At 46.1% G+C, this 18,254-nt stretch overlaps 1 protein-coding gene across 1 annotated transcript in view; it reads left to right on the forward strand.

Moving 5' to 3' along the window:
- The window catches only part of RASGRP4 (RAS guanyl releasing protein 4), a 63,207-nt gene that overhangs the window by 23,372 nt on the left and 21,581 nt on the right, over nt 1-18,254 (forward strand). The window contains exons 9-11 of the mRNA XM_075322545.1: nt 7,938-8,213; nt 12,379-12,459; nt 12,905-13,012. Of these exons, the coding sequence (XP_075178660.1) occupies nt 7,938-8,213; nt 12,379-12,459; nt 12,905-13,012 (465 nt within the window). The remainder of the gene's footprint in view (nt 1-7,937; nt 8,214-12,378; nt 12,460-12,904; nt 13,013-18,254) is intronic.

Here is an 18,254-nt window from a genome sequence, read left to right on the forward strand (position 1 = left end):
AGAGCGCTATGTGGGGGGGTGCAGAGTGCTATGTGGGGGGGTGCAGAGCGCTATTTAGGGGGGTGCAGAGCACTATGTGGGATGAGTGCAGAGCACTATGTGGGGGGTGCAGAGCGCTATGTGGGAGGAGTGCAGAGCTGTTGTGAATGTTAGTTATGTCTTGGCTGCTGGGAGGCTCCCTCTGGTGGCCAGGAAGGGTTTGGACTTGGACCAGGTGTGTTGTGCAGTGGGTGTTTCCTTTCCTAACTCTCTGCTTATTTAAGTCCTGGTCTGATTGCAGGCTGTTGCCGGATGTCAGTTGTTCTTTGTATCTCCAGCCTGCTTAATCCTGCTCTATATCACATCCACTCCAGATACGTTCTTGCTTTTTATTTATTGCCTGGTTCTTTAGCTTATCTGGGTTTGTCATTTGTTGTGGTTGGTTTCAGTTTATTTCCTTCCAGGGATTTTCCCCTCAGTAGATTGTTGAGGAACTCCCTGCAGTTCTGTGTGGAGTATAGCTCCTTTGCGTCCATGTGTTTGTGGCTTGTTGAATTTGTTATAATTCTTGTTTTCTGTCCATTGGTATGACAAGGGCACCTGGTATAGGACGCAGTTCAGATCGAGCGATCTGAGGGCCTTTTTGTACTATCAGGAAGTTGGTATTTTGCAGTGTTTTTCTCTGGCCACCATCAGTCCCTTTCCTGTCCTTTCCTATTTTAGTCAGCGGGGGCCTCACCTTTTGCTAATCCTGTCATCTACCTGTGTATTGTGTTTTTCCTATATCACCGCAGTCTTTGAATGTGGGGGGCTTGCTATTCTTGTCTATTTTCTGAGGCAGAGAGTTATTCATCTTTCCTACCTTTAGGATAGTTAGTTCTCCGGCTGGGTTCGCGGCGCACAGGATGTTAGTTCACCCCTCGGCTACTTCTAGTTGTGTTGGATAGTAAGGGGATGGCGGCCAGATTAGTTGCCAAGGCTCTTGTCACCTTTTTGCCAATGATTTGTGGTGATCTTCCATGGTTCCAGATCATAACACAGAGCGCTATGTGGAGGGTACAGAGTGCTATGTGTGGGGGTGCGGAGTGCTATGTGGGGGGTTGCAGAGCGCTATGTGGAGGGTGCAGAGCACTATGTGGAGGGTGCAGAGCGCTATGTGAAAAAAGACGTCTCAGAGGAGATCTCATTTATGTGTATAAATACATGTGTGGTCAATATAAAGGACTGGCACATGACTTATTCCTTCCAAAGACAATACTAGGGACCAGGGGGCACTCACTGCGAGTGGAAGAAAAGCGATTCCGACAGCTAAATAGGAAAGGGTTCTTTACAGTTAGAGCAGTCAGACTGTGGAATGCCGACCACAAGAGGTAGTAATGGCAGATACTATAACAGCTTATAAAAAAGGGCTCAGTACACACATTATAAATGATTTAGTGACAGAATGTATAATTCGTGGAGGAAGGGAGAGCTAGATGGATGTAGGTCTTTTTTCATCCTATGTAACTATATAATTAACTATATACTTTATAAAACAAATACAATAATTGGGTTTATTCCACGTAAAAGAAACCAACCGCCTTTAAATAATCCCTGTACTACTTATCACTAGGGTAAATAGTTTGATTCATAATGTCCCAATCTAACTGTAGGATAGCGAGAGACAGGGAGTTCTATACTGTTCCTCATGCTACAGGACCCTAAGCTATTCCTTGCCTCCAAATTACCCCTAATGGTTGAGACGCCGGAGCCCTGTGCCTTACTAGTCTCCTGAACAGAACTAAACTGCCGGGAAGAAAGGGGCAGGAGTGTGATGGCAACAGAGATTAAAAAGCCAAACTCAGACACACTGCAAACTCACAGGAACAAACAGTAAGAGACTAAGGAGAAAAGCAAGAGAAGTAGGGCAGCAACAAAAGGACAACAAGGGTTAACACCGCAACCGCTCACAGCAATAATGCATCACAACCACCAGTAAGTCTGGATCACAACACCTCACCAGACCAGTATAGAGAAGCTATAGCTGGCATTAAAGAAAGGATCAAGTCAGCATATATAGGAGGGGAGCGAATGTGACCGTCTCTGCCACAGCATGTGATCAAAGGAGACTAACAAGCAGCCTAGTAGGGATTAACTCTTACTAGTCTGCCTATGAACTACAAGTTGGCGGGTCGATACCTGAGTCTACCTGCATAGATCAGAGACATTTGAGATGTTAGCAGATTTTTAAAAAAAACAAACAAAGAAGAAGAAAAAACTTGTTAGAACTTTTAGTACTGCAGAAATTCTTTTGTAACCTTGACCAGATCCGTGCCATGCTACAATTCTGTCTCTGAGCTCCTTGGGCAGTTGCTTTTGACCTCATGATTCTCATTTGGTGTGACTTGCAGTGTGAGCTGTGAGGTCTTATATACACAGGTGTGCGCCTTTCCAAATCAAGTCCTATCAGTTTAATTACACACAGCTGGACTCCAATGAAGGAGCAGAACCATCTTAAGGAAGATCATAAGGAAATGGACAGCATGTGACTTACATATGAGTGTCTGAGCAAAGGGGCTGAATACTTATGACCATGTGATATTTCAGTTTTTCTTTTTTAATAAATTTGCAAAAATGTCTACATTTCTGGGGGGTTTTCTGTCAAGATGGGGGATGGGGTGCAGAGTGTACATTAATGAGCAAAAAAATGAACTTTTTTGAATTTACCAAATGGCTGCAATGAAACAAAGAGTGAAAAATGTCAAGGGGTCTGAATACTTTCCGTACCCACTGTATATTTCTTCTTAAAAAGTAGTGACCACGAATGTATAATCATTCTCTAATAAAGTAAATTTTCCATTATCAGTTCTCCGTTGAGCTCAGGGGGTTCTAGTGGTTATGTTACTAAAATATTTGGTGAGAAAGACCCTTAAAAGTTAATCTATGTGGGCAGATTGCAGTTTTACAAGAGTTAAAGCGGTATTGCACATATGGTCTTACCTCCTACTTAGCAGTATTGCACATGTGGTCTTACCTCCTTCTTAGCAGTATTGCACATGTGGTCTTACCTCCTTCTTAGCAGTATTGCACATGTGGTCTTACCTCCTTCTTAGCAGTATTGCACATGTGATCTTACCTCCTTCTTAGCAGTATTGCACATGTGGTCTTACCTCCTACTTAGCAGTATTGCACATGTGGTCTTACCTCCTTCTTAGCAGTATTGCACATGTGGTCTTACCTCCTTCTTAGCAGTATTGCACATGTGGTCTTACCTCCTACTTAGCAGTATTGCACATGTGGTCTTACCTCCTTCTTAGCAGTATTGCACATGTGGTCTTACCTCCTACTTAGCAGTATTGCACATGTGGTCTTACCTCCTTCTTAGCAGTATTGCACATGTGGTCTTACCTCCTTCTTAGCAGTATTGCACATGTGGTCTTACCTCCTACTTAGCAGTATTGCACATGTGGTCTTACCTCCTACTTAGCAGTATTGCACATGTGGTCTTACCTCCTACTTAGCAGTATTACACATGTGGTCTTACCTCCTTCTTAGCAGTATTGCACATGTGGTCTTACCTCCTTCTTAGCAGTATTGCACATGTGGTCTTACCTCCTACTTAGCAGTATTGCACATGTGGTCTTACCTCCTACTTAGCAGTATTACACATGTGGTCTTACCTCCTACTTAGCAGTATTGCACATGTGGTCTTACCTCCTACTTAGCAGTATTGCACATGTGGTCTTACCTCCTACTTAGCAGTATTGCACATGTGGTCTTACCTCCTACTTAGCAGTATTGCACATGTGGTCTTACCTCCTACTTAGCAGTATTGCACATGTGGTCTTACCTCCTACTTAGCAGTATTGCACATGTGGTCTTACCTCCTTCTTAGCAGTATTGCACATGTGGTCTTACCTCCTTCTTAGCAGTATTGCACATGTGGTCTTACCTCCTTCTTAGCAGTATTGCACATGTGGTCTTACCTCCTTCTTAGCAGTATTGCACATGTGGTCTTACCTCCTTCTTAGCAGTATTGCACATGTGGTCTTACCTCCTTCTTAGCAGTATTGCACATGTGGTCTTACCTCCTTCTTAGCAGTATTGCACATGTGGTCTTACCTCCTTCTTAGCAGTATTGCACATGTGGTCTTACCTCCTACTTAGCAGTATTGCACATGTGGTCTTACCTCCTACTTAGCAGTATTGCACATGTGGTCTTACCTCCTACTTAGCAGTATTGCACATGTGGTCTTACCTCCTACTTAGCAGTATTGCACATGTGGTCTTACCTCCTACTTAGCAGTATTGCACATGTGGTCTTACCTCCTACTTAGCAGTATTGCACATGTGGTCTTACCTCCTTCTTAGCAGTATTGCACATGTGGTCTTACCTCCTTCTTAGCAGTATTGCACATGTGGTCTTACCGCTTTCTTAGCAGTATTGCACATGTGGTCTTACCTCCTTCTTAGCAGTATTGCACATGTGGTCTTACCTCCTTCTTAGCAGTATTGCACATGTGGTCTTACCTCCTTAGCAGTATTGCACATGTGGTCTTACCTCCTACTTAGCAGTATTGCACATGTGGTCTTACCTCCTTCTTAGCAGTATTGCACATGTGGTCTTACCTCCTTCTTAGCAGTATTGCACATGTGGTCTTACCTCCTTCTTAGCAGTATTGCACATGTGGTCTTACCTCCTTCTTAGCAGTATTGCACATGTGGTCTTACCTCCTTCTTAGCAGTATTGCACATGTGGTCTTACCTCCTTCTTAGCAGTATTGCACATGTGGTCTTACCTCCTTCTTAGCAGTATTGCACATGTGGTCTTACCTCCTTCTTAGCAGTATTGCACATGTGGTCTTACCTCCTACTTAGCAGTATTGCACATGTGGTCTTACCTCCTACTTAGCAGTATTGCACATGTGGTCTTACCTCCTACTTAGCAGTATTGCACATGTGGTCTTACCTCCTACTTAGCAGTATTGCACATGTGGTCTTACCTCCTACTTAGCAGTATTGCACATGTGGTCTTACCTCCTACTTAGCAGTATTGCACATGTGGTCTTACCTCCTTCTTAGCAGTATTGCACATGTGGTCTTACCTCCTTCTTAGCAGTATTGCACATGTGGTCTTACCGCTTTCTTAGCAGTATTGCACATGTGGTCTTACCTCCTTCTTAGCAGTATTGCACATGTGGTCTTACCTCCTTCTTAGCAGTATTGCACATGTGGTCTTACCTCCTACTTAGCAGTATTGCACATGTGGTCTTACCTCCTACTTAGCAGTATTGCACATGTGGTCTTACCGCTTTCTTAGCAGTATTGCACATGTGGTCTTACCTCCTTAGCAGTATTGCACATGTGGTCTTACCTCCTTCTTAGCAGTATTGCACATGTGGTCTTACCTCCTTCTTAGCAGTATTGCACATGTGGTCTTACCTCCTTCTTAGCAGTATTGCACATGTGGTCTTACCTCCTACTTAGCAGTATTGCACATGTGGTCTTACCTCCTTCTTAGCAGTATTGCACATGTGGTCTTACCTCCTTCTTAGCAGTATTGCACATGTGGTCTTACCTCCTTCTTAGCAGTATTGCACATGTGGTCTTACCTCTTTCTTAGCAGTATTGCACATGTGGTCTTACCTCCTTCTTAGCAGTATTGCACATGTGGTCTTACCTCTTTCTTAGCAGTATTGCACATGTGGTCTTACCTCCTTCTTAGCAGTATTGCACATGTGGTCTTACCTCCTACTTAGCAGTATTGCACATGTGGTCTTACCTCCTACTTAGCAGTATTGCACATGTGGTCTTACCTCCTTCTTAGCAGTATTGCACATGTGGTCTTACCTCCTTCTTAGCAGTATTGCACATGTGGTCTTACCTCCTACTTAGCAGTATTGCACATGTGGTCTTACCTCCTTCTTAGCAGTATTGTACATGTGGTCTTACCTCCTACTTAGCAGTATTGCACATGTGGTCTTACCTCCTTCTTAGCAGTATTGCACATGTGGTCTTACCTCCTTCTTAGCAGTATTGCACATGTGGTCTTACCTCCTTCTTAGCAGTATTGCACATGTGGTCTTACCTCCTTCTTAGCAGTATTGCACATGTGGTCTTACCTCCTTCTTAGCAGTATTGCACATGTGGTCTTACCTCCTACTTAGCAGTATTGCACATGTGGTCTTACCTCCTTCTTAGCAGTATTGTACATGTGGTCTTACCTCCTACTTAGCAGTGTTGCACATGTGGTCTTACCTCCTTCTTAGCAGTATTGCACATGTGGTCTTACCTCCTTCTTAGCAGTATTGCACATGTGGTCTTACCTCCTTCTTAGCAGTATTGCACATGTGGTCTTACCTCCTTCTTAGCAGTATTGTACATGCAGTCTTACCTCCTACTTATTTTTCTCCAGTCTTTACTATTCTTCACTACAGCATAAAATGACTTGGTTGCGAGAGGCTTAAAGGTTTTTTTTGCTACTTTTGAAAACTTACCAGAGGCTAGGTAGAAATCTTTGTAAAAGAAAGACACAATACTTACTATTTGCTGCTACTCCAGCAAAGTGTCTCTGGTCGTTTCCATTGGGACTGGAAGTTATGACATCATTGGTCATGTGCCTGGTCATTATTTCAGATGTGACATCATCAGTCACCTGACTACTGCAGTCAATCACTGCCTTCGGTGGTCAAGTTACTGATGGTTGTCTTCTTATCACTCACAGTCCCGATGCAGACTATCTGAGTGGCTTGGGATTCTACCTGAAAGTATAGTTTCTTTTTTTTATCCCTAAAGGGGGCTTTACATGTCGCTCGTGAAAGCACCCGCCCCCGTCGTTTGTGTGTCACGGGCAAATCGCTGCCCGTGGCGCACAATATCGCTAGCACCCATTACACGGACTTACCTGCCTAGCGACGTCGCTGTGGCCGGCGAACCGCCTCCTTTTTAAGGGGGCGGTTCGTGCGGCATCACAGCGACCTCACATGTCAGCCGTCCAATAGAAGCGGAGGGGCAGAGAGCAGCTGAAAGAAAGTGACGCCCACCTAGTTGCCGGAGGACGCAGGTACGGTGGTGTTCGTCGTTCCTGGGGTGTCACATGTAGCGATGTGTGCTGCCTCAGGAACGATGAACAACCTGTGTCCAGCACCATCAACGACATTTGGGATTAGAACGACGTGTCAACGATCAACGATTAGGTGAGTATTTTCAATCGTTAGCGGTCGTTCGTACGTGTCACACACAACAACGTCGCTAACGAGAACTTATGTGCATCACGAATTCCGTGACCCCAACGACATCTCGTTAGCGATATCGTTGCATGTAACGGGGCCTTAACTCTCTAAATTTTTAAAAAGAACAGAAAACGATTTCAAAGAAAATATCCGGGATTACTAAAGTGAAGGCATGTCCGGATTGGCTATAAATATCAGATCAATAGAGGTTTAACTTTCAGCTGATTTGTGACGGTCCCTCTCAGGGTTCCGCGGCTCCATCAATCAGTTGACCTTCACCTATCTCAAAGATCGGTGATTAATCAAGTAGTCCTGAAAAAATCTTACCAAAATCATTAAGATTGGGAAAAAAAAAAACTAAGCAGTATATGAGATAAGGATGTTGTGCAGGAATTGACCACCGTGCGGAGCCGCCGCCTGACCTACACCCCACCTATTGTCTCCTCCCCATAATCCTATAGAATGTAAGCCCGCAAGGGTAGGGCCCTCTTCCCTCTGTACTAGTCTGTCTACTGTAACTTGTATACGTATTTTGTATGTAACCCCCCTTCTCATGTACAGCACCATGGAATTAATGGTGCTCTATAAATAAATAATAATAATAATAAAAATAATAAAATTGAGCCATATATAAATGCAGTTCTGCTGTACAGAATTTTAATTTGGACCTTTGTACACCATCATGAAATTACTTACGGTATTCTACACTTCTTGTACTAATGTTTCCGCTTTTGCCTGTCCTTACAGATCCTCAGCGGGATGACGGAGCTCCTATCCTCCAGCAGTAACTACAGTACATATCGGAGGGTATATAATGAATGTGGGGGGTTTAAAATTCCCATTTTCGGGGTGCAGCTAAAGGACTTGGTTTCTCTGAACGAGGCCCTGCCGGACTACTTAGATAATGGGAAAATCAACGTCAGCAAACTACAGAGTCTCTATCAACATATCCTGGAATTACGTCAGCTGCAGAAAGCCAGTCCGGTAATCAAAGCCAACAAGGATGTGATACTGCTGCTTACCGTGAGTAATTCCCAAGTGTTATGCTGCCGAGTTTGCTGAAAGGTGTACTGTAGATATACTGTATATAGGTAGAAAACAAGCTACTGAGAACACACAGGGAGCATATAGAGCAGTTGCACACATGGCCTGATGCCTAAAGGCCCTCATACACTATTAAGGCCCCGTCACATGCAGCGATATTGGTAGCGAGCGTACCCGCCCCTGTCGTTTGTGCGTCACGGGAAAATTGCTGCCCGTGGCGCACAATATCGTTCGGTGCCGTCACACAGACTTACCTACACTGCGACATCGCTGTTGCTGGCGAACAGTCTCCTTTCTAAGGGGGCGGTTCGTGCGGCGTCACTAAGCGGCCACCCAATAGAAGCGGAGGGGCGGAGATGAGCGGCCGGAACGTCCCACCCACCTCCTTCCTCATTGCCGGCGGTCGCAGGTAAGCTGTAGTTCGTCGTTCCCGGGGTGTCACACGTAGCGATGTGTGCTGCCTCGGAAACGACGAACAACCTGCGTCCTCAACAATCAACTATTTTTTGAAAATGAACGATGTGTCAACGATGGACAATTTGGTGAGTATTTTCCATCGATAACGGTCGCTCGTTGGTGTCACACGCAAAGACGTCGCTAACGATGCCGGATGTGCGTCACGGAATCCGTGACCCTGGCGATAGATCATTAGATACGTCGTTACATGTAACGGGGCCTTTAGACAAACATGGACGATAGTCAGTGGTGAACAAAAAAAAACATCTTGAACTGGATCAGCCATGTTGGATAAACCAGTCATTGGCTGAAAAAAAATCCAACATTCTTGACTGGTGTTTTAAACAACAATAATGTTTGTCTGCTGTCCACCCGTCAAAAAGGGAAAATAATTTGTTTCCCCAAAACAGTCAAAAATCATTATTTTGGTTGAAATTAGCCATTCTACTGACTTTGATTTTAAAAGTATAGGTACCATAATGGGGCCCACATACATCTCTGCCACATAAGACACAAGTATAATAGGTTGCACTTGTTGGCATATTCTGCACTCTACTTTGTAGGTGGTGTGGCTGGTACAGAGTTTGTATGGGTCACTAGAATTATCAAATTACACTTTAGAGATCATGACACACATTTTACAAACAATATAAACAAAGGTTACATTATTAGTATATACAAGAGACATACAGGAGTTTGTCAATGTTCCATAAAAAAGCTCTAATTTGTTCCGTGTAATATTATACAGTATATTGGTGGAGATGAGAAAATTCTTCTAGTATAATTGGGCCAACTTTTCCAACATAGGAATAATACTGAGAATAATAAAGGTCTTCCCGTAGATATAACCAGTTGTTGAATGGAAAGATCTAAAAATGTTGGATACAACATGGTTGACGTATCATTATAGATTGCAGCTGTCAAAAGGAGATTTTTGCAGGCAACGCCAACTATCGTGATGGCGTAAGTATTTGTGGAAACTACAGATTCTGGCACTCTGCCTGCTAACTTATCTGAGGTCTGTGATCAGCGCAGACAGGCACGGGCTTTGACTCACAGGCTTAGGCAGGCTAGGAAGAGTTAATCTCTGCTGGGCTGCTTGTTAGTCTCTTTGATCACATACTGTGGGGGAGCCAATCATGTTCTCTCCCCTCCTATATATGCTGGCTGGACTATTCCATTAATGCCAGCTATAGTATACCTATACTGGTCTTGTGAGGTGTTGTGATCCAGACTTACTGGTGGCTGTTGTGCATTATTGCAGTGAGTGGTTGTGGTGTTGTCTTTTTGTTACTACCTTCCTGTTCTTGCTTTTTTCCTTAGTCTTTTACTGTTTGTACTGTGAGTTTTGCAGTGTGTCTGAGTTTTGGTTTTCCCCTGTCTGTTTTAATCTTTGTTACCATCACACTTATGGCCCTTCCTTTCTCGGGGATTGGAGGTAACAGATTAGATCTGGTCAGGAGAATAGCCAGGCACGGGACTCAAGCATTTCCACCATCAGGAGTAATCTGGAAGTTAGGGATAGCCTAGGGTCCACTAGCATGAGGGACAGCATAGGAGCTCCCTGTCCCTTGCTATCCTGCAATCACATTGTGGAACCCAAGGACAAACTTTGTGCTTTGTTTTGCGGAAACTCATTCTAAAATGTTAGTAATAGAAGACCGTACTCAACTAGTCAAATGACCATAGTACAAGGAGTTGAACTAAGAGCAAGATTGAGTACTGTAATATTGACATACGTCAAAATGATGGGGACTAAACCAGACACAAGAGTAAAGGCTACTTTACACACTGCGATATCGGTCCCGATATCGCTAGTGTGCGTACCCGCCCCCATCTGTTGCGCGACATGGGCATATCGCTGCCCGTGCCGCACAACATCGCCCAGAGCCGTCACACATACTTACCTGTCCGGCGACGTCGCTGTGACCGGCGAACCGCCTCCTTTCTAAGGGGGCGGTCCGTGCGGCGTCACAGCGACGTCACTGAACCGCCGCCCAATCGCAGCGGAGGGGCGGAGATGAGCGGGACGTAACATCCCGCCCACCTCCTTCCTTCCGCATAGCGGCCGGGAGGCAGGTAGGGAGACGTTCCTCGCTCCTGCGGCGTCACACGCAGCGATGTGTGATGCCGCAGGAACGAGGAACAACCTCGTTACTGCTGAAGTAACGATTTTTGGGAATTAGGACCCGTGTAGCCGATTAGCGATAAATCACGCTTTTGCGACGATTTTACATCGCTGAACGCTGTTACACAAAGCTATATCGCTAACGATTGCGGAAGTGCGTCACCAAAACCGTGACCCCAACGACAAAATTCGGGCGATATCGCAGTGTGTAAAGCCCGCTTAAGAGGAAGCTGAAACCCATTAATTTTGAGCATAGGATAACACTTAAGGTCAACCTGAAGTTTTTGTCCTATAGAACATTATTTCCCTTGGATATCTGAGTGGTTAACTTAATTTTAGCTAGGATTAGACAAGGATAGCCATCTAGAACACATTATAAATTTTCTCGCAAAGTCTAACTCGTTTGGTCTAATTCTAAATGGAAGTGGGTCCCAGATAATGACAGTTTTTCAACCCCCGGCTCGCGGCCTCTGTGAATGGAAAGGTGGCTGCACATCCTGTTTGCTCAGTTTCTTCAGAAATTACACAGAAGTGATGGAGAGAGCTACACATGCACAGCCACGTCTCCTTCCACATCAGCCCATAAACGGGATATTGCTGAGATAGATGTGAGTCCCAGAGATGAAACCCCCCCATCGCTAAGACATTTACTGAATCTCGAGTCCACTGTGAATGGGTGTGACGAGGAGACAAGGATGACATAGGGACCCCTAAGCTAACCCTAAGACTGGGGGCCCTGTGATGTCCCTTATCCCGACGGTAGACTTGAAGGTAGTCAGGGTCGAGCCCCCAACATGGCCCTATCTCCTATCCTGGCCTTGAGGACTAAGTCCACCCCACCCAGGGGACTGACCAGGACGTTGATCCTCAAAACCCCTCCAACACAGAACAATGGATGGGTAAACCAAAACTCTCAGACACTTGAAACCTGCACTAGGGAATACCAAAGGTACACGGGTAAGGGGACAGAGAAAAGGGGGCAGTTGAAACGACTTACTACAATTACAGCAGATAGCAAAAGACACATCCTCTCTGCTCCTGGGCTAGTTCCAAATGAGTTGAATATCCAGCAACCTCACCAGACAGCAGAGGGATTATATACAGACCGGAAATGATCAAATGGCCGACAGCTGAGAGAGTCTGCTGCTGTACAGAGGAGTTAACCATTAAGTCTCCAAAGGAAAACACCATTTAAATGTGCATGGTGTAAGATGGTGATAAGGAGCTCTGATCCTGACCATGTCTTGACACACGTGACAATGGGAAGATCACTGCACATCATGACTATTCATTTTTTGGGAACTCCCAATGAAGGAAATTGAGAGAGCTGCACATGCGCATCTTCCTCTCCTTTCACGGATGCTCGAGATCAGTATGGGTCCAAAAGTTGGGTCCAGCATTTATCCACTAAATAGGTCATAAATGCGACCCCTTAAAATGACCACCTGTCTATAAGTCCATTTTTGGATTAGACATCTGAAAGAGGTTCTGCGTTTTATGATTGTTGTTTTTGTCATATATTTCTTTAGACAGATGTTTACGGGTTTATCTTCTCTTTAGACATCTTTGGACACGTTTTATAAAGAAGATGAGATTTTCGCCTTATCCTACACACGGGAGCCACGAAATTCCAAATTGATGGTAAGAATCGTGTCTAATGTTGAGCTTGAAGTAGATTTTAGGCAGAAATTGGTAAAAAAACACCGAACTATCTTTGTATCTATGACGAGACTGGTCAGTAACACTTGGTTAACAGATATGGACTGTGCTAGTTTGTGTAGGGTTAACAAACAAAAGGATGAATGAAGTCTTGGTTCATGCGTGGTCTGCGGGCCGGGTTACATAAGAACACCGGATGGGTTGCGTCTAGGTTTACTGGCACCAACGACGGCTCGTGGATTGATCACGGCATAAACTGTTGCAGAAGAAAATTCAAAGATTTCAAGGAGGAATTTTGGTACTTCATCGACGTATGCTTCTTTATTTTGGTGCGGATCCAAAACACTCGAATTACATAAAAGTAGAAAATACGTTCTTGTTTTTGTAGTAAAGGCTCTCAATGTGTTGACTTTTCTTTTCCCATTAGCCCAGCACTCCTATAAAGCCTCCGGAAGTGATTCCAGACTGGACCCCAGTAGGATCTTTACAACTAGACCCAGAAAGCCTCAGCCACAGCGTAGAGCAGATGGTGACGGTAAGTCTTCTTGAAAAGGATAGGCAACTGGTTGACACCGATAGCAAATTCAGACGAGACAATGGAGCCAATAACTTATTAGAAGTTACCGATGATCCTCCCTTTGTGTATAATGATAGCAACAAAGCTACAAGTGGACGTCACAAGTTATGTACAAATGGAAGTAGCCCTAAGAATAATTTCTAGGGGTAGGTCCAAGGAATCCCGGTCCGAATCTGATTTTCAACGCTCTGTCACACAGGGTCTGGCTCAAAAAATTGAAGAGAGTCAGGACTACATCTGACGCTGTTCACAACACACGATGCTGCTTTTGAGTTGCACAGACAGGCTCGGGCATCAACCAGCTGTGCTCCTGTTAGTAACCAGGCTTGTAGGAGATAAGTTCTGCTAGCCTGTGGATTACTGCTTGAGTCACATGTTGTAGGAGACCTATCACAGTCACCTCCACCTTTTTAAGATGATGGCGCCTGTTCTCCCATGCCAATTATAGCTTTATACGATCCTGGTCCTTGTTGTCACGGTCATCTCCCTGTTGAGAGTTTTAGGATTGGAGCCTCTCATCTCCATCTAGTTCTCTGCATTTAAATGTTGTTTAATTTCTCTTGGTATTTAAATGCTGAATGTCAGTTTTGCTGCTAGCAGCTTTTCCAGCAGTTCCTAGCTGAGTGTTTCAGCTGCAAGCTGCTTTGTAGCCACGCCCCTTCAGGTTTAAATAGAGGTATTTCCCAGCAATCCTTGCTGAAGATACAAATCCATTTGTATACTGGCCTGTCTGGTGGAAGGAGCTGAGAAAGGATGTTCCAGAAGCCGAACTTTATCCTTTTTTGTTGATGTTTTCCCCTGTTTCTTACCTTTCCTTGTGTTATTTTAGTGCAGCGATTGGCTTGTGTCTCCCACCTGCCAACGCACTAGCCAGGGCAACTAAAGGGTTTTCCTCAAGGTCTCAGGTTGCTGCTCGCTGATAGTTACAGAGACTTTATAGGACCTGGCTAGGAGTGTAGGGAGAGCTGCAGGTGTCTCATCTACCCCACTCACTAGAACCAGGGCCCATCATTATTATTGTGTCCCTGGTGTTCCCCATTTCTTGTATTGTTTGCTGCATTTTTGACGTGCGTCAGATATTGGTTGGTCTCAACCTGCCCGCCAATTGTAAGCGTGACACTAGTGCTTTATTATCCTGTTGCTGGTGAATTTCTGTGTGCTGTTTGGTGGTTTGTGGAAATACTTTTGTTGTCTGATCACTCTTGTTCCTCCTGATCACGTATTGTCTATACCTGTGAGTAATTGCTGTGAGTTTGAGTTTTGTTTTCCCCCCCGTCTGTTTATTTGTGTGGCATTAATCACTCCTGTCCCGGCCCTCTCCTCGATGGTGGAGAGAGGTCCTCTAGACTAGGGTTTTTCAGGAGCTAGGGCAAGGAAGGCGGCCCAAACATCGTCACCTTCAGGTGTATCTTTCGTATCAGGATCAGCGAAGGTTATCCTACCCTGAGGACCAGTTTAGGCTCCCCTGTTCCTAGTTAACTCGTCATACCCCGAGACACGTTCAATGTTAATAATTTCGATAGCGTGACGGTTGCCCGGGACCACAGACTCAGGATGGCTGTCATGGGCAGACTAGAGACTAACCGGTCACTCAGCAGCATTCCAAGAACCTCAGAAACCCTTTAACCCCTCTACAGGGATCTGGAATTACAACAAGGTCCAGGAGATCGCTGTCTATGGAAGGCTGCAATTCAGGAAAGACTTGTCATCAGGCAAGGTCCAAACCAGAAAGGGTCCAAAAAGGGACAAAATTGGCAGGCAAGAGGGTGGTCAGGAAATTAAGCAAAGGTCAAACCGGAGATGGCAGTGAGGTACAAAACACAGCAGGCAGAGTAGTCAGAACAGGCAGAGGTCAAAACATGGGGATCAGAAGTTTAGGAGCAGGGTGTGAACCAAAGACAAGCAGTATACTACAAGACTATATCTGACGGTGACCAGCAGACAGGAGGGGGAATAAGAAGGGTGTGGTGACTTCTCATTGGCTGTAGCTGAATGGTGGTAACTTCAGCTGGAAGACACACACGACCATCATCAGCCAGTGGTACTGCAGGTCCCAGAGAAACCCAGGCTAGTGGATGAGTGGAGCCTGCGCCCACCAGAGCCTGTGGCATTGACTCCTCCACTATCACCAGCATTTCCCATGGCGGAAATACGTCGGCGGTGGAGACGTGACATATAGCTCCCATAACCAGGGGTGTAACTTAAGGAAGTTGTTGTCACTACCAGGCCGTAGTAGAGCCTCAGTGCCCAAAAGATACCAAGACCAATACAATTAACAAACCACGATAGTTGGGGGCCATGTTGGAGATTTGGACCAATAGATGGTCTTGGCCCCTTCAAAGTTTGGCTTTGATCCCCCAAAATAGACTATCTAAAGGCTTTATTTTAGGATTTTTTTGTTGGCTTCAAAACTGATATAGCCGTACAGATCAGCTTTGCTTTTTCCCAGGGGAAGCCCCTCTGTGTTGTAGCAGATGTGATGTACAGATATTACTCAGTAGGTGTTAGGCAGGGACTAAAATGAGTCACCTAGTTTAATCTACACTTACGCTTTGGTAACAACCGATCTTTCACTAAATCTATGTGTTTACTTACTGTAAAAAAGATTAAAATATGAAGAATGTAAAAGTACTCATGGTCCAGGAAGAGGAAAGTAACTTAATAGATTGGAAGACAATAATTTCTCTTATTAAAAATATAGTATATGCCTAATTCTAGTTTCAAGTCTGTAGAAGGCAAAAAATGTGTGATTTATTCTAGAGGCTTCCATATTGTAACTACACGCTCCCTTCCCTCATGATCTATATATACAGTAAAGCAGGGTGAGTGCTTTATGGCAGCTGCAGTGAATAGGAGTTAATGGACAGAAAATTGTCCTCAGAGTAAAGCGGGAAAAAAAAATGAAGTTATATATATATATGTACTATAGGCTGTCACTAACTTGTCAGCCGTTTAATGATGAGAGGACAATGCTCATCATGTCCCAATCTACACTGTTATATATATATATATATATATATATATATCTATAAATATATATATATCTATCTATAAATATATATATATATATATATATATATATATATATATATATATATACATACACACACACACACGTTCCATTTAAGGGCACATAAGACACTAATATATATATGTGTGTGTATATATATAAATATATATGTATATATATAATCTATATATATATAATTGCCTTATTCTGTCTGTCTGTCTGTCTGTCTTGCTCCAAAATTGTGTCCTTACCGTGACATGTCCTCACGGTGACAAACAGCGGATTGGCCGCTGGGCTCGCCATGGCCCCGCCCCCCGCACGGATTGGCCGCTCGGCTTTACGGATTTGCCATGGCCCCGCCCCCCCGCACGGATTGGCCGCTCGGCTTCACGGATTCGCCATGGCCCCGCCCCCCGCACGGATTGGCCGCTCGCCTCGGCTCCTCCCCCCGCACGGATTGGCCGCTCTCCTCGGCTCCGCCCCCCCGCACGGATTGGCCGCTCGCCCAGGCTCCGCCCCCCCACACGGAATGGCTTCTCGCCCCGAGGTGAGTGCATCAAGGTCCTGCAGCGGCGGAACACACACACACACGCACACACATAAGAACAGACACACACACATCAGATCACACTCACTCTCACACACACCTCACACACACATCAGATCGCATCCACATACTCACAACATCCCGTGATATCGCTTGCTTCTCGGCGGCGATACTGTGCAGTGATCTTCCAGGACCTGCCGGAGGATCACATGGCCGGAAGCATGTGGTATCTCCGGATGTTGTGATTGTGTCAGCGCGTATGTGCGATATCGTCAGTGTGTGTGTGAGTGTATGCGATCGGATGTGCGTGAGTGTGTTCTGATGTGTGAGTGTGTGTGTGTGTGTGTGTGTGTGTGCGTGTATGCGATCGGATGTGTGTGAGTGTGTTCTGATGTGTGAGTGTGTGTGTGTGAGTGTATGCGATCGGATCTGTGAGTGTTGGCAGAGGAGCACGGCGTGCTGGAGGAGGTTGGGAGGAGAGAGACTGATCCTGGGGAAGGCTGGGATGGGGAGGCTGAGAGAAGAGAGGCTGATGCTGGGGGAGGCTGGGGTAGGCTGGGAGGAGAGAGGCTGATGCTGGGGACCGAAAAGGCTGATGCTGGGAGGAGAGAGGCTGATGCTGGGGGAGGCTGAGGCTGGGGTAGGCTGGGAGGAGAGAGGCTGATGCTGGGAGGAGAGAGGCTGATGCTGGGAGGAGAGAGGCTGATGCTGGGGGAGGCTGAGGCTGGGGTAGGCTGGGAGGAGAGAGGCTGATGCTGGGGGGAGGCTGATGCTGGGGGAGGCTGAGGCTGGGGGAGGCTGAGGCTGGGGGAGGCTGGGAGGAGAGAGGCTGATGCTGGGGACAGAAAAGGCTGATGCTGGGAGGAGAGAGGCTGATGCTGGGAGGAGAGAGGCTGATGCTGGGAGGAGAGAGGCTGATGCTGGGGGAGGCTGAGGCTGGGGTAGGCTGGGAGGAGAGAGGCTGATGCTGGGAGGAGAGAGGCTGATGCTGGGAGGAGAGAGGCTGATTCTGGGAGGAGAGAGGCTGATGCTAGGGACAGAAAAGGCTGATGCTGGGAGGAGAGAGGCTGATGCTGGGAGGAGAGAGGCTGATGCTGGGAGGAGAGAGGCTGATGCTGGGAGGAGAGAGGCTGATGCTGGGAGGAGAGAGGCTGATGCTGCGGGTAGAGAGGCTGATGCTGCGGGTAGAGAGGCTGATGCTGCGGGTAGAAAGGCTGATGCTGCGGGTAGAGAGGATGATGCTGGTGCAGCATGGTGGATGGAGCACGATGGGGGATGGAGCACGTTTGGGAGTGCGCAGCATGGCGGATGGAGCACGTTTGGGAGTGCGCAGCATGGCGGATGGAGCACGTTTGGGAGTGCGCAGCATGGCGGATGGAGCACGTTTGGGAGTGCGCAGCATGGCGGATGGAGCACGTTTGTGAGTGCGCAGCATGGCGGATGGACCACGTTTGGGAGTGCGCAGCATGGAGGATGGAGCACGTTTGGGAGTGCGCAGCATGGCGGATGGAGCACGTTTGGGAGTCCGCAGCATGGCGGATGGAGCACGTTTGGGAGTGCACAGCATGGGAGATGGAGCACGTTTGGGAGTGCGCAGCATGGCGGATGGACCACGTTTGGGAGTGCGCAGCATGGCGGATGGA

Source organism: Anomaloglossus baeobatrachus, chromosome 9 (assembly GCF_048569485.1).
Source record: "Anomaloglossus baeobatrachus isolate aAnoBae1 chromosome 9, aAnoBae1.hap1, whole genome shotgun sequence".
NCBI lineage: Eukaryota > Metazoa > Chordata > Amphibia > Anura > Aromobatidae > Anomaloglossus > Anomaloglossus baeobatrachus.